Consider the following 16,955-nt stretch of genomic DNA (forward strand, 5'->3'; position numbering starts at 1 on the left):
CTCTGCAGGTTCATTCAGCTCACCAGAAGCACAGAATATAGGCAAAGCATGTCACAGGTGTTCACCATTGCTCTCTGGACCTGCTAACAGTGGACTGGCAGAGCTCAGCTTTCAAAGTGGGAAACTGCCACTGAATATACATTCCTAGTATATTCAGCATACTAGTCCTAAATCTAGTCAAACAGTACTGCACACCTAGAAAGGAACCCAGGTCAGTTGGAAGCACTAAAGATAACTTTGTTCTGGCTTTGTTTGTTTTTATTTTTTGTTTTTAAATTGAAGAATAAACTGAGCTGTTCCCTACCAGGATAATGCATCACCATCTTATGGAAAATAGAATCAGCAATAGACCCATAATAAGATGAACACAGGAAAATTTGTTGCATAGATCTCATTCCACAAGAAAAAAAAAATCCAACCACTTCTTTCAGCCCCAAGTCCACCCCTTAGCCACTCAGAAGAGGTGGGTTTCAGGGCAGAAATGATGCTGACTTGGTCCTGAACTCACTTTGCTACATCAACTTCAGAAGTGGCTAAAAATAAGTAACAATGACAACAATGACAAACTCTATCGCTTTCAAAATTGTAAATCTGGGAGCTAGAGGAATGGCTCAGTGGTTTCGAGTGATTGCTGCTCAATTATGAGGCCCAGAATCCTAATATTCCTGCTTGTGAGCCTAGCCTTTAACAGACGAAGCATTTCTCCAGCCTGTGAGGACCAGAATTCTAACCCCAGCACCCACTTCTTGCAAACACCCATATCTCCAGCTGAGCAGGATCCAATTCCCCATGCTGGCTTGTATACCCTCAAAGGTGCGTACATCCCAAAGACAATGTACACACACATAACATAAAAATTCCAGCTCTGTCTGAATAAAGATATTTTCCCAGACAATGTGAGGCAGCTGGTCTTTCTTCCCTCTCTGTCACTCAGCACATATTCAGGGTGAATAACAATAGCCTTGTGCTTGCACGCCTCATACCAATTCTCTCCTCCCTGGATGTGTAAAAGACAAGAACACCACCAAGAGTGCTGTTTAGAGACGCTTTAGAACAAGACCTCTTCATCTGGGGTCCGTGGGCCCCCTGAGGAATCAAAGAACAATTCTACTTTCCAAATCTTTGAATTTATATGTAAAATTGTGGAGATTTGCATATGCGCACTTTTCTGGGAATAGAGCCTAGGACTCTCATTAGATTATCAATGGAGGAGGCACTGATACACACAATGAAAACCCATTACTTTATAGCACGTGGCCCACTTTCTGAGCACGCTTTTCCCATCTAGCCTTCAGGGAAGGAAATGATAAGTGTTTTTGTTTTTAGAGGAAAGGGGGGATGATAATAAATTGGGGCTCTTCATGCGGAACTGATGAAGTTGGGCCTTAAGAGATGATGATTAGGGCTAGAGGGTAGGGCATTTCAGCAGAGGGGCTGGCATGACCAGCAACCCAAAGGTGGGATACGGGAGGCTTGTAGAGGTAATGATAAATGGATCTGCTGCACTAGAGGGTGTGTGGAAAAGCCATGGGAGACAAGAGAAGGAACTGAGAATATCAAGCCCTAAGGAGGAGGCCTCAGCCTAAGGCAATTGAGACCCCCTACAGACCAAAAGTTTGTTCCAAAGACTGCTCCGGTGGTAATGTGTGAGACAGATCTGGGGAGAGTCTGGGCATGTGAAGGTTATCACTCAAATCTAAGCAAAAGAGGATGCTCTGAAGTCAGTGTCAGTCTGCCTTTTCAGTTAGTTTACACCCAATGTGCATCCCAGGGCCAGACACAGGGTGGATGCTCAGTACAGATTCAGTGAACGAGTGACTAAGGGAACACAAGTTATTTTAAAGGTAACAAAAGACAGAAAGGGAAGCGTTGAATTTGAAAAGCCATCTTCTTGTGATTCACAGAGCTTAGCAGTGCTACACCTAGGATAGATACTGAGGAAGGGTCTCTTGAACTGGCCTGAACCAGCCTGGCTGGGTGTGGGTGGCGAAAGAGATGTAGTCGGAATCCAGCACTCAGAGTGAGGCCCGGGTGTGTTGGTGCTGAAACAGGGAGCAATCATTCAGAACATGGGTGTGTAAGGAAGCCAAAGCAAGGTGGTGCGGTGGCAAGAGCGCTCTAGGGCAAGGTCAAAGACGACAGTTGTGGATCTTACTCTTCCTCCAACTACACAGTGTGTGATCGAGACAGCAATGACCTCTGCAGCTCTCTTGCAAGGGCCCCTCTACAGTTATGTCCTAGACTTTTTTTCAGTTCTCTACTTGCAAAGAACTCTAGTTCTTCCTTTCCTTGACTCCTACTCATTTCCCAGAAGCAAATCAAATACCTCTGTGCACTCAGGCAAGACTCACCTGAAGCCTAGATTGCAATAATGATTCAAGTCCAAAGGTTCTAAGTCTGTAATCAAAGATGTGGTGGCCATGGCCTTGGTGTGTCACTGGTCACAACTGATTATAAGACAACAAAATGGTAGACTCTGACCACATAGTCTATTTCTGCAAAAATGTACCTTGTCCTTTTAACTGCCCTGATGGATCCAGAGCTCATAACTACTGCTCTCTCATCCTGGGTGTGGAATGGGAGACAGACATATAAGAAGCTTTGTTTCTATAATAAAAACTTAAAAGCAACCCTTGGTCCTCGGATTTTCTGCTCAATCAAAAGCATCAGTTTACATTAAAAGATTGTGCTCCCTTACATAACTTTCCAGAAGGAAAAAAGAAAGACTTGAGCAAATGAGTAAAATGTCCCCAATTTTCTTATTGTTGTCATTACCAGTAGCACCTACCCACCAAACTGCACAGGCCTTCAAATCTGGGCAACACATATAGAAGTTAAGCCCTCCCGTTAGGGACCCACACAGCCATAATTTTTGTCTTGATCATTTTGTTCCAATAATCCATATGGAGGAGGGAAAAAGAGGTATAGTCTCGGGCTCTATTCAAATCCGTATCTACAAGGTACCCAGCTGTAAGCTGTCCAAGTGTCTAGGACTCCAGTTAAGAATGCCCACTCATTACCCTCCTCTAACGGTGCCTGGATGGAATAAATTGCCCTACGACTTAACAACAAACACTGCCTGTCTATGGAGTTGCCCTCCAAATAATGCACAAGAAAGCAGATATTAGTCCACATACTCATACTGAAAACATTCATACAGGGAAAAGCATCACACAGGAAGAATAAATCAGTTATAAGCAAAATGTCAAGAATTTCTTTCCAGTTGAGAGAGAGGAGCGGACAAGAAAACTTGTACCCGGTCAGGTCCACAGTCGTCCTAGCCACGCTTCATTCAGTAGTTTCCCTTGTCACAGAGGACTGCCGCCAGGTGCTCAGAACACCAGGAGGCAAACGGGACGCACGCGTGACACCAACACACAAGTGTGTTTAATCAAACGCAGCTTCTCGAGCCTATGCTGACTACTCACCAAACAGGTTCCTCCACACAGGAGTGGCTTCAACAGAAAATAATCTACAGCTAACTTTTCTACAGGTAAGACTTTCTAACCTAAGAGTTCAACATTATCCCCATTTCCATACGCTCGCTCTGCAGCGGCTTAAGTGGCAAGCATCTTCAAAATGCTTCCTCTTGGCCTCTTTGAAAATGAACAACACTCTTTAAAGATTTTTTGTGGGAAAGCTATATCAAAAATAGGTTGCTTTTCAAGCAAAATGCATTGATTTGTCAGGAACTTCCATCTTTGAGGGGCCTCATCAACCCAGTAAGGAGTAACTTTTACGCAGTTGATCAGAAGAAAAGTCATTGACTTGCAGTTAAGACTTACAGCCCAATCCACAGCCACCACACAGAACCCTTGCCCCACCACTGCCTGGAAAATGAACTAAGCTATCCAACACTGTTTTCAGAGACAAATACAGAGACATTCCACCCATTCGGGGGCTTTGGGGAGAGGGAGAGAGAGGGGGGTGATGGGAAGGGATGAGAGATCATGAAGTCCTGTCCTACTCTGACCCACGACAGTGGGACACCTAACAAGGTGCATTCAGGAAACTGCAGGGGACTCAGACACAAGGAACACCCTCAGGCTTCTCTTTCCAATGTATCTTTGTCTTCAAAAAGCCATGACAGTCAACAAGCTTCTGCCTACAACAAATACTGTCCTTCACCTCTGTTAACCCACCATGGTTAACCTAAGCTTTATCTTCTCCAAATCAATAAACACAGGTACATTAGCACTTGGGAGGCAATGAAGCCACACACCAATGCACTCGGCAATGAAGGAAAGTGCTGTTCCATAAAGGCCTAGAGTGGAGGACCACATTGTAGCTGATGATGATTTGCGAAGCTACTTCCAAAGTTCTTCCAGCCAAGCCACAAAGAGGAATGACTCGGCCCTAGTTGGCTTTGTGTGTGTTTAGTCTGCACAGCCTTTGCGAGTGGCCGTGCTTGTTGCCCAGCTATGGAAGTCACTTTGCCGGCAGATCCTAACATGTATGAAGCCCAGTGAAGAATAAAATTGGCTCGTGTTGCACCACTTCCGAGAAGTTTAAAGCGCCATACTAATGCGGCCGCGCGAATCCCCACAACACCCCTGTGAGGTAGGTAGGTGGAGAGTATTGTCACGCCCACTTTACAGGTGGGATAAATGAGGCACACAAGAGTTAAAGGACCTGCCCCAAATCACCCAGCTAGTCACTGGCAGGGTTCAGAGCGAAACTCCTGCTGCATAGCACCCCCACTCAGCGCCGCACGCATAACGGTTATCTGTCCACTGAATATCGGCGGACTTCATCTGACTTCTGTCTCAACATACAAGTACACACACAAAGTACAGCAGCAGCTGAAGGACATCACCGCCTACGTGTTTTTTGATGATACCTCTTATTACTTAAAACCCAGGTAGATGGCTGATGCTCAAGAATCCACCTGACGATCGAGTCCTCAGATGGAAAGGATCAATGTCAACACTCAGGTGACAACCCACACTCACGTATCTGCCCTCCCACACAATATTGGTTTTCTAATGAAAACGAAAATGGATTTCAGGTACCATGCTGATATTTGTTTGGTCTGTTTTAAACGGAGCCATCTGAATGGCTCTGTGTTTTGTTTGTACAAAAAAAGAAATAAGGCGGCTTATAGTCCCGTTAGCATGTCAAAACTGAGCCAAGCTTGAAGATCTCCTCCCAGCTCAGGTGGATTTCTACCTGGGAAACCAGACCGACCCCAGGGAGTGGTAGCTCCTAAGGAAGAGGGGTCCGTGGCGGGACATCACTTGCACTGTTCATGGTCTGTACAGTCATCCATGTCCACGTCAGAATCAAAGAGAGAGTGTCCCGTGAAATCCGTGTCTGGCGTCCTGGAAAAACTGTTCTCAGCCCCCTCATCTTCGAAGGTCTCTGTCCTTGAGTAGAAGCTAAAATCCAGCATGGGTGTGTGAGTCTTGCTGCCCTCGCTGCTCTCCTCAGACTCGTAGATAGTATTGTCGTCATCATGGTGCCACTCGGGCCAGAATTTCCGCCTGATCCTCTCACAGTACATGGCGAGGTTGATCAGCTCCCCTGCAGTGTGGCAGACAAGCACGAGTTAGCGCTCAACAGCTGTGACCTAACAGTGGTGTGGTCAGAAGGCCTGTGCCCCCCCGGAATCCAAGCGCTACAATCCAAACTCCCAAGGAGATGTTGGGAGGCGGGGCATCTGGAGGGGATGAGGGAGGGGCTCAGGTGGGCACCTGAAGGTGATGAGGGAGGGGCTCAGGTGGGCATCTGGAGGGGATGAGGGATAGGACTCAGGTGGGCACCTGGAGGGGATGAGGGAGAGGACTCAGGTGGGCACCTGGAGGGGATGAGGGAGGGGCTCAAGTGGGGCATCTGAAGGGGATGAGGGAGAGGGCTCAGGTACATGTACATAAAGGATGCTCAATCACACCACAAGAACACTTCCTTAGTTATGTTCATAGCAGCTTTATTTGTAATAGCCAGAACCTAGAAACAACCTAGATATCCCTCCGCTGAGGAACGGATAAAGAAAACATGGTACATTTACACAATGACGTATTCCTCAGCTGTTACAAACAAATACACCAGGAAATTTGAAGGCAAATGGATGGAACTAGAAATAATCATCCTGAGTGAGGTAACCCAGACCAATAAAGACAAACATGATACGTACTCACTCATAAATGAATGCTAGCGGCAAAATAAAAGATAACTATGATACAATCCACAGAGCCAGAGAGACTAGGTGACAAGGAGAGTTGATTGTGGAACGCCCAGATTTCCCTGCTGAGGGGAAATAGAAGAGATTTTGTGAATGGACAGAGGGCGAGTGGGGATGGGAATGTGAGTGATCGAGTTAGTGGGGGCAGAAAAGGGGAGAGTGTTGAGGGGACTGCTGGGGGGGCAGAAAAGGGGAGAGTGTTGAGGGGACTGCGGGGGGGGGGGCAGAAAAGGGGAGAGTGTTGAGGGGACTGCTGGGGGGGGGCAGAAAAGGGGAGAGTGTTGAGGGGACTGCTGGGGGGGGCAGAAAAGGGGAGAGTGTTGAGGGGACTGCTGGGGGGGCAGAAAAGGGGAGAGTGTTGAGGGGACTGCTGGGGGGGGCAGAAAAAGGGAGAGTGTTGAGGGGACTGCTGGGGGAGCAGAAAAGGGGAGAGTGTTGAGGGGACTGCTGGGGGGGCAGAAAAGGGGAGAGTGTTGAGGGGACTGCTGGGGGGGCAGAAAAGGGGAGAGTGTTGAGGGGACTGCTGGGGGGGCAGAAAAGGGGAGAGTGTTGAGGGGACTGCTGGGGGGGGCAGAAAAGGGGAGAGTGTTGAGGGGACTGCTGGGGGGGGCAGAAAAGGGGAGAGTGTTGAGGGGACTGCTGGGGGGGGCAGAAAAGGGGAGAGTGTTGAGGGGACTGCTGGGGGGGCAGAAAAGGGGAGAGTGTTGAGGGGACTGCTGGGGGGGCAGAAAAGGGGAGAGTGTTGAGGGGGACTGCTGGGGGGCGTGCATTTCGGAGTTGTGTGGAAGCCCAGCACAAGGGAATCTCCCAGGAGTCTGTGGGGAAGACCCAGCTCAGGCTCCTAGTAATAGTAGATAGGTTAACCTAAATTTGCTGTCTCCTGTGACCAGACTGGTGCCTGGCTCAATTGTCATCAGAGAGGCTTCAACCAGCCACTGATGGAGGCAGATGTAGAGACCCACAGCCTAACATTAGGTGGAGTTCAGGAAGCCGGCAGAGGAGGAGGGAAAAGAGGTGTGGTAGCCAGAGGGGTCAAGGACACCATGGGAAGGCTCACACAACCAACTAACTTGGGCTTATAGGGGCTCACAGAGACTGAATTGACAACCACGGAGTCTGTATGAGACTGATCTAGGCACTCTGCAAATATGTTACAGTTGTGTAGCTTGGTCGTCTTATGGGACTCCTAATAGTAGGGACAGCGGCTGTCTCCAACTCTTTTACTGACTTTTGGGACCCTACTTCTCATACTGGGTTGCCTTGCCCAATCTTAATATATGGGGAGGCACTTAGTCTTACTGCAGTTTGACAGGCCATGTTTTATTAATTCTCATATGAGACCCGCCCTTTCCTGGATGGAGATGGAAGAAAAGGGGATCGAGGGCTGGGAGAGGGAATGGGGAAGGGGGGGGGGGCTGCAGGTGGGATGTAAAATAAATAGATGAAAAACAAAAGAATTGTCCTTACAGATGACTGTGCCTACAAACACATCTAATAAAATTTGTTTTTACTCCTTTAAATATTTCAAGTTAAACAGCTGTACACACAATTATAAATAGTATCTGATCACCATTTCCAGCAGAAAAATGAAGAAATTGTGTGAGTTTTGCCTTTGATCCACCAGATGGCAGTGTTGCTTACAAACAGTAATTCAACTAACTTCCTCTAAAGACACTTTCTTTTTAGCTTTATAAACATTTCCCTTCTTACATGTGTAATCCATGTTTAGTGAAAAAACTAGAAAATACTAATAAGCAAAGATCAAAGAATGTCTAGTAACATTTTTTATGTTCATGTGCTTTTCCTGTGCTTACACAGACTTGCATTTGCTACACAGTCTGCCGCGGTCCCTTGTCTACTTAACAGCACACACAAGGACCTGAGCTTCACAGTACAGCACCTATGCTTATCTCATGACCTATCAGTGTGTGAAGGCAGCACACACGAGTTTTCTTTCTTTCAGTCCCTTGACAAAGGACGCTTCACTTCTTTCCACACTGATGGCTGTTGGTTAGAGTCTCACTGCTCTATTAGAGAAAATGATTTGTAAGGCTACAAGTCTGTGCATGGAAAGGATATAAACACAAAGGAAAAGCATTTATCATCAATCCAGGGTAATCACTATTAACGCTTTAACTTACCTTGTCTTTTCTACTTATCTACTGTCATTACCGGTTACCCCATTTAACATTACTGTAAACGTTTTCCCCTGTCATTAAAACATCCAGACCCTGATAGGTGTTTTCCTTGAATTTACACGCCCTGATAAGCATAATGACACAAGAGTCCCTGCTTTACGGGCCTGCAAATCTAAGGCCTTCTACTGGTTAGAGGTCACCAATTTTATTCTTAAATCACAATAGTGAAGGCCACGTGGTTTAAGAGCCCATGCTATTTGTCTTCCGCTGAGGTAGTTATCCATAGGCTCAGGAGACAGAAACTGAGAATGGGCATTAACACTCCCTTGAGGAGATGCATATAAACTCTTTCCCTGTTTTCTCCTTCGGGGATAGGCATGGGACATCTTCCCAGTACCAATGAGAACCACAGGTAACCAGGAACTGTAAAAGAATGTGGAGACAGCAGCAAGAGAGAGGAAGACTTGAGAGCCTGAGGCAGGCAGATCAGAAGGTCAAGGTTGGTCTGGTGTGGTAGTTTGAATGAGAATGCCCCCCTAAAGGCCCATACATTTGAATGTTTGTTCACCAGAAAATGGCCTTATTTGAAAGGACTGGAAATATTAGGAGATATGTAGCCTTGTTGAATCAGGTGTGATCTTGTTGGAGGAAGGATGCTATTGGAGGTTTCAAAAGCCCATGCCAGGCCCAGGGTGTCTTTCTGCTTGCAGATCAGTTACTTCTCCAGCGCTATGCCTCATGCCACACTCTGAGCCATGATGATAATGGACCACACCTCTGGAACTGTAAGTCACCCCTTAATTAAATGTTTTTCTTTATAAGAGTTGCTGTGGGTCACGGTGTCTCTTCACAGCAGTAAAATAGTGACACCTGGACTACAAGAGTGAGTTCAAGGCCACCATGGACAACTTAATGAGATCTTGTCTCTAAATATAAAAGTAAAAATTTTTAAAAGTATATTAAAATGAAAGCTAGGGACATGGCTCAGTTACAGAGCACTGGCCTAGCCACAAAAAGCCTTGGGTTTTATTCCCAGCATTAACAAAAAAATGGGAGAAGAGGAGGAAGGGAAGCAAAAGGAGGAGAGGGAAGATAAAAGGGTAGAACAAGAAAAGCAGGAGAAAGAAGAAAAGAAAATAAAACTCTAGCCATAAGATCTATGAGACACACAGCATTTGAGCCTCTACCACTGGGACTGCTTTTCTTTCTATGCCCTTGTTTCTTTACCTTTCTAACAGAGGAGTCGTTCCCTTGGGGGGGACACTAATGTCACTCTTATGTGAGATCATGAAAATTAATAATTACTGTGGATTATGCTCATTGTTAATAAAAAGCTGATTGGCCAGTAGCTGCCCAGGGAGAAATTGAGCTCAGCCAGACTAGGAGAATTCTGAGAAAAGGAAGGGTAGAGCCAAAGTCGCCAGCCAGGCGCAAAGGAAGCCAATAAAGAAAGTGCCAAGTGGCAGAGTGTATGTGAGAACTATAGGTTAACTTAAAATGTAAGAGCTAGTTAGTAACAAACCTGAGCTATTGACCGAGCATTTATAATTCATAGTCAGCCTCTGAGTCAGTTACCTGGAACCTGATGGTCAGGACAGGAAACGTCCATTTACAAATAATCAGGGGACATTTATATGCTCTTCATTGTGACCAACACGCCACTGCATGTGCTTTCCTCGTTTGCTGAACTCATACTAACCTGCACATTCATCACCTCCAACCATGATCCTACAGTCTCGGCTGAGGAGTAGATTGACCTGGCATGTAACTTTACACTATTGGTCATGAACTACTGCCCTGTGTTTCTTCCTGGAATTACGAGAGGTAAAGACCTACTTCCTAACAGCCATGAGCTATGCAAGACGAAGTCATAATTCTATTGCATAGTTAAGAGAACCCTTGATGCACAAGTTCCGGGACCCCACATATCACACCCTACCCCTGAAAAGAGAATGGAACAAAGAGTGAACATCTGGAGCTGGAATCTGCCTTTACCCTGAGATGGCCCACTCAGCATGCCACCAACCAAAAAAAAATTGTAAAGGTTACAATAGAAGCAGAAGTTGGGAGGACAAGAGAGAGGTGGGGGAAGGGAGCGAAGGACAGAGGGAGAGAGGACACTGTGTTAACATAAGTGCCTATGCTAAATATATAATCTTTATGAAGAGAAAAACAGGATTTCTTCAAGGCATGCTCAACAATCACATAACAATCTCATTCTCTGTAGAGTATTGGATGTGTGGTAAGGATACAATCAATCAATGAAGACAGGAAAGAAGGAAGAAAGGAAGGAAGGAAGGAAGGAAGGAAGGAAGGAAGGAAGGAAGGAAGGAAGGAAGAAAGGAAGGAAAAGAACTGAAATGACTCTCTCGGACTTCAAATCTGAATGTTCTTCTACCCAGAAGGCAATCCTAGACAGAAAAGAGCCTTCTCTTGGCATTTCCCACAGGGAAACACCCTGTACTCCTTTTTGGAAAAAAAAAAATGTGAGTAGTTTTCTCTTCCTGTGTCACCTTAATATCCATAATAATCAAAAAACATTCTGTGCCACTGGAAACACTGTCACCAGACCGAGATCCAAGACAATTTTCTCTAAGATTCAATAACATACAGTAGGAATGAGGAAGAAGGAGAGGTCTACAACATTCCCCAGCAATCCCTACTGCCTATTCTGGGGCATTAGCCAGCAAGCTTTTGTCAAACATGGGGCCACACACACGCACATACACGCATTCTGCAGGCAGGCATGTACTCAGTACAGCCCTGTCCCATGTGCTGGAAACTTGTAAAAAGAATACTAGCAAAAATATCTTAAACAACCCATAAATACAAAAAAAAAATATTAACCACATAAATTACAATATAGCAAAAGAATAGGATATTATATAACTACTAAAAATACATTCTTGAAGAATATTTAATGACAAAGGAAGTGTAAAATGTACTGCCTATTTAAAACTTCAGGTTAAAACTGTGTCAACACGACAGTTCCAGCTTTTTAAAGTGCATGCACACTTGTGCTTGATAAAAAAAATGAAAACACATAGCACAATATATCAGTGTTCTCTGTAATGGGTGAAATCACAACTATGTGTGTCTGTCCGCTTGTCTGTTAGCTCAGGCCTGGAACTCTCTATGCCAATAATGCTGGTCTCCAGCCCGCCATTCTTTAGCCTCTGCCCCCGTGTGCCAGGGTTACAGGTGTGAACCCCCATGCCTTGTTTACTTTTCTCATTTTTCACATTTTCTATCTTTTCTCCAGTTAAATGTGTAATATCTGACAGTTGTATGTATAGCTGCAGTGCATGGCTTTATTTTTATTATACTTATCTATTCAGAGTGGCACAAGTAAGGTCAGAGGAATTGATTCTCTCCTACTGTGTGGGTTCTGGAGATCAAACACTGGCTAGCAGGCTTGGGGGCAGGCCCCTGTACCTGCTGTGCCATCTCACTGACCCTCCACAAGTGTAATTTCAGAACTGCTGACTATTCGGTCTGTCTTCCTAGTCATCTACACTAAGGAGAATTTCTCACCCTGTCAAGCAGCTCCAGTAGTAGCTTGTGTGGTTCTGCCAGCAGCAAGGACCAAAGAACAACCCACTCCATCACACTCATACACAAAGACAAGGCCAACGGTGTCCTAGTTGTTCCAAAGCTATGGCAGAAAACTTCCCCACCCAAGCCACTTAGGCTCCTGGGTTTGGACCAATTCTAAATCATCCTGGTCCTTTATTGCTACTTTCTTGGCAAAGTTTCTACCAAAAGAACAAAAGCAGTGAAAGGGGTGGATACCAAATTGGCTACATGTTAGGGACACAGAACTGGGGGCCTCACTGAGTCTCACTGCACCCATCTTCCCATGCTGCCCCCTACCCACCCATCCCAGCAGCTCCTATAACACAAAGGGGTTGGTACTTGCCTTTGATTAGCCGCTCTGGCCTCGTCCCTGGCAAAGTCCACATTGCCTGTGCCAAGTGCCCAAAGACAGTGGCATCAAGAGTGGAAAGCTTGGGCCCCATGATGTACTTCTTGTCACCTGTAGCAAATGGAACAGAAAGGTCACTAGACTGGCCCACATGGTTTGATGTGATCACAGACATTGAGCAGAGTCTCCTTATGCAGCTGTTTAACTGTGCACCAAAAACTTTTATAAGGTCAAAACACAAGCATGCCCTTGACAAAAAAACAAAAATGAACAAATGTAACTCCCAAGGTAGCAAAGCAGGGAAGCATGCTTACATACACAAAGGAATAAGGATGCTCCCAGAAAAGGGAATAATTCATCAATAATTAAATTCCAGAGAACCTCCCTGTCTCGACTCTAGTAATAAAAAGATGTGATGCTTACCAAAACCCGGGAAGTTTGCTAGAACCATCTCAAAAGTAATTTACACCACACACCCAAGACCTCAATACTTATAAGCCTAAATCAATACATTTGCTTAGAAATGAGCAAAAAATCTAGGCTAAGGAGTTTGGAGCAAGGTTGTCCATGATACTCCCAAGAATAGGACAATTGTTTTGCAGAGTGCCAGCTTCCCTGGGAAACCTCGACTACAGAGAAGATACAAGGTCACAGGTTCGACCCTGGCATCAGGACCTAGGCTCACATAAAGGTCCTTGTGTCTCTGTTTATCCAACACTGATGTTAACTAAGTTCAGGTCTATCACACTTGGCTAAGAAGAACTGCCCACGTTATGTTTTGGGCTGTTGCTGGGTACTGTATAGCATAAACAGGAACTTCTTGCAGCAGACTGAGACCAACAGAAAGTCACAACCAGTCAAAATGTAGAGAAGAGTTGATCATGGGATTGTAGTAATACGAGCGGCAGGGCTGCGTCCCCAGCACCCCAGCTGCCTGGCTAGCTTATGCCCCGAAATAACAACACACAAACTGTATTCATTTAAACACAGCTTGGCCCACTAGCTCTAGCCTCTTCTCGGCTAACTCTTGCACCTGGACTAGCCCATTTCTAATAATGTTTGTAGCACCCCAAGGTGTGCTTACCGGGAAGATTCTAGCCTACGTCCATCCTGGGTCTGAGCTTCATGCATCTGCCTGGAAGAGGGGAACATGGCGTCTCTGCTCCTGAGAGCAGAGCTGTCGAGTCTAAGCTCACTTCCTCTTCCTCCCAGCATTCTGTTCTGTTTACTCCTCCCACCTATGTTTTAACCTATGAGGCCAAGCAGTTTCTTTATTACTTAACCAATGACCTTCCTCCATCATGGGATGCCCAGTCCCAGTTGATATGATACATCTACAATATAACTCCTATACCTAGAGCTCAGGAAGCATAATAGAAGAGGGGACAAAAGTATTTTAAGAGCCAGAGGACCAGGACATCTGCCTTTAGACATCAGTCACAGATGATCAGTCACAGCCCTTGGGCTGTTGTCAGAAAGAGGCAACAGTAGCGCTGTATTAACCCAGGTTACATTTTTATAGAACCTCTCAGAGTTTTCCTGTCTGTAATAGGGAGATGTTCCTAGGATCTGGGGACATATCTTGTCCATAAAGTGCTTGCTTTACAAAGATAATAGCTTAAATTCACTCCTTACAACCCACATAAAGCAAAAACGAGTGCAACAGCATCTGCTTGTGCTTTTGTGGGAGGTGGAACCTGCTTCGCCGGGCAGCAAGTCGAGACTATTTTGTGAGTGTCAGGTGAGTAGGAGGGCCTGTCTCAAAGGAAAGGGGGATGACGCCTGAGGTAAAACCTCTGAGGCTATTCCCTGACCTCTAGATGCCAAGCACTAACGAGCCTGTTCCTCAGGACTGCTGTGGGGATGTCAAACACTCTGCATCCATTTCAAGTAACTTGGTGAACACTAGCACTCTCGATAAGAAATTCTCCCTTTCTTAAGTGCGCTACATTAAGTGCGTGCCTCACACGATATGGATGTAATCTTATAAAGCCTTGTCACTCCTTTCCACAAACACTTCCAATGGTTTATTAAAGGAGTCCAGAAATAAAGTCCAAACTCAACTTGGAAGACGAGGCCCATGGTACTCTGCTCCCAAACCAACCTGTACTCGGTGAAATGTGTCTCTTCTCTTACTCTAGCAGCCCTACTGTTCCGTTCCCCAGAACAAGCTGTCTCCCACTGAATACTTCACATGCTATGCTCCACAGCCTGGATTAGTCCCCACTTCTGCATCATCCACCCTGTCAATCTTTGAGGCTCATCACCAGCTTCCTTTCAGAGCTTTCTCCCTCACTCTGCCCAGTGATGACGAAAGCTTCCAATTCACACAGCAGAAGCTCAGTCTGTCCATCTTTAAGTCCATCAGCTGCCCAGGACATAAAGCATTTAATGTCTATTAACATCATAGTCCTGAACTATAAAGTGGGAATAGTTTCAAGTCATCAAGAAGACTAAGGTGACTTCAGCTGAACACAGAGAAAATAAGTATCTACCTGGCTTCCTCCTCTCAGGCCCCTTACATGTATTTTTTCTCTGCTGTGTGTGCTCAGGTTGTCTTTTATTGATAGATTTTATCCTTCTAGTAGATGGAAAGAAAGCTCTCTGAAAGCAGGGGTCATTTCTGATTTTTACTTAACAAACTCTTGCTATGTGCTTTATTTTCCTGGTCTTGTCATATCTTTGAGTGACGCGCTGAGGAAGTTGGACCTCTGATATCAAAGCACAGGCCAAGGAAGAGGAGAACTTCTAGAGGAGGCAACACGAGGAAACAAGATGTAAAGACAAACGAAACTGGGAGATGCTGCTTTTTAAATGGCATCTACTGCCAGACATGGGGTGCACCCCTTGGATCCCCATATTCTGAAGGCATAGGCAGAATTTTTGTGAGTTTGAGGTGTACACAGTGAGTTTCAGGCCAACCGGGGAAAAATAATGAGATCCTGTCTCCAAAAATGAGAGAGGGAGGGAGGGAGGAAGGGAGGGAGGGAGGGAGGGAGGGAGGGGAAGTGGAGAAGGAAGAGAATGGAGGAAGGAGAGGGAGAGAGAACATCTATTATGTATTCTGTAGGAACCAAGGAATACCCTATGGTAGGACAATACCTGAGCTTAGCCAAATTATCTTTTCTGATGAAGAAAATCAAGTTTTCCTTGTTAGAGCCCTCGGTGTTTCTCATTGTCCACTGATCTCTATTACTTCTGTCTTACCTCAGAATCTAAGCAATTTACTCAAGTAATAGGAAAGTAGTGATATACTATCCAGGCAAGAAGGTCATCATTCAATCTAAGGACTGCAATGTCTCTGTTTTTAACTTCATAAAAGTCCTAAGTGTGTGTGCGTGTGCGTGTGCGTGTGTGTGCGTGTGCGTCTGCTACAGCAGGTATGTAGAGGTCATAGGACAATCTCAGGTACCAGTCCCCACTTCCCCACTTCTACCTTGCATCTCTGTGTGCCATACTACACCAGGCTACCTGACATACTAAGCACTCACCTGCCTTTGCCTACTAGCAGGAGCACAGACACACGCTACAGTATCTGGCTTTATGTGAGTTCTGGGCGACAGAACTCAGGTTCTCAGTCTTGTGTGACAAAGGCTTCCCCACTGAGCTATCTCCCAGGCCAATGATTTTCTGATGGTAGATCTTGTTCTCTCCATGCCTCACTTACTGCTCTATTTACATGGGAAATGTCGGTGGCTGAGAGATACTTCTCAGAGCTCTCATGCCATTCTGCTAAGGCAGGAGACATCAGCAGATGATCCAAGAATCCCTCCTAGGGATTGTGTCAGGATTCCTCCCAGTCACAGTCCAAACCAGACCAGCCCACTTGGACACCTTAAAGGTAGTAAAAATGAAGCCACATAAAACCTACAGAGCAAGTAACACTGAAAAAAAAAAAAGGAGGAAGAGGGAAGGAGGAGGAAAAGGAGAAGGAAAAGGAGGAGGAGGAAAAAGAGGAGGAAGAAGAGGAGGAGGAGAAAGAGGAAGAAGGAGGAGGATTTCTGACTCCTGTCCCTCATCCCCCCAAAAAGGAAAGAAGTATTCTAGAGGAACTAGAGAGATGGCTCATCAGCAAGACAAGCGCAACTGAATTCTGTCTGCAGAACACACTTTGGGATTTTTTTTAAAAGACTGAACAGGGTGTCGCATGTTTGTAATCCCAGAACTGGGGATGCAGAGACAGGGGACCTTCAGATTTGTGGGAAAGCTAGCTCACTCAGAAAGCTGTAGCCACTAGGAGGTCTGCATTAAAAAAGAACAACAATGATGAACAGTACCTGAGGAACGGCACCTGCAGTTGTCCTCTGGGTCTTCATGCACACACAAGCACACATGCACAAGCACACACACACGCAAGCACTCTAAGGGAAATACTAGGGTGTGTAATATGAAGTCTGATAAAAAATCAAAGACTTTGAGGACAAAATGGAAAGCTGCATACAGACAAAACATTTAGAAAATCTCAACGTAGAGCATGATAATACATATAATATCTATATAATCATTTTAACTTGTCCATCAGCTTGTGTGCATGGTAGTTAGCCAAAACTATTTGGTCTTAGAAAATTACAAGTGGAAAGAAGCCAAATTAACAACAGAACCAGACTAAGCTGCTGGCACCACAGCCTTATGGGTTCTGGCCCAGTGTTCTTTGTCTTCCTAATAATATGCATGCATCCATCTCAAAGACAAAGGCACCAGAAACAACAAG

The 16,955-nt window shown here is 45.5% G+C and overlaps 1 protein-coding gene across 2 annotated transcripts in view; it reads right to left on the reverse strand.

Moving 5' to 3' along the window:
- Window positions 1-273: 273 nt before the first annotated feature.
- Faxc (failed axon connections homolog, metaxin like GST domain containing) overlaps window positions 274-16,955 on the reverse strand; it is a 60,580-nt gene continuing 43,898 nt past the window's right edge. For both annotated transcript variants that reach the window (XM_075971317.1, XM_075971318.1), the window contains 2 exons: window positions 12,239-12,355; window positions 274-5,523 (listed from right to left, as the gene is read on the reverse strand). In XM_075971317.1, the coding sequence (XP_075827432.1) occupies window positions 5,234-5,523; window positions 12,239-12,355 (407 nt within the window). In that variant the 3' untranslated portion in view covers window positions 274-5,233. The remainder of the gene's footprint in view (window positions 5,524-12,238; window positions 12,356-16,955) is intronic.

This window comes from Microtus pennsylvanicus, chromosome 5 (assembly GCF_037038515.1).
Source record: "Microtus pennsylvanicus isolate mMicPen1 chromosome 5, mMicPen1.hap1, whole genome shotgun sequence".
Classification (NCBI taxonomy): Eukaryota; Metazoa; Chordata; class Mammalia; order Rodentia; family Cricetidae; genus Microtus; species Microtus pennsylvanicus.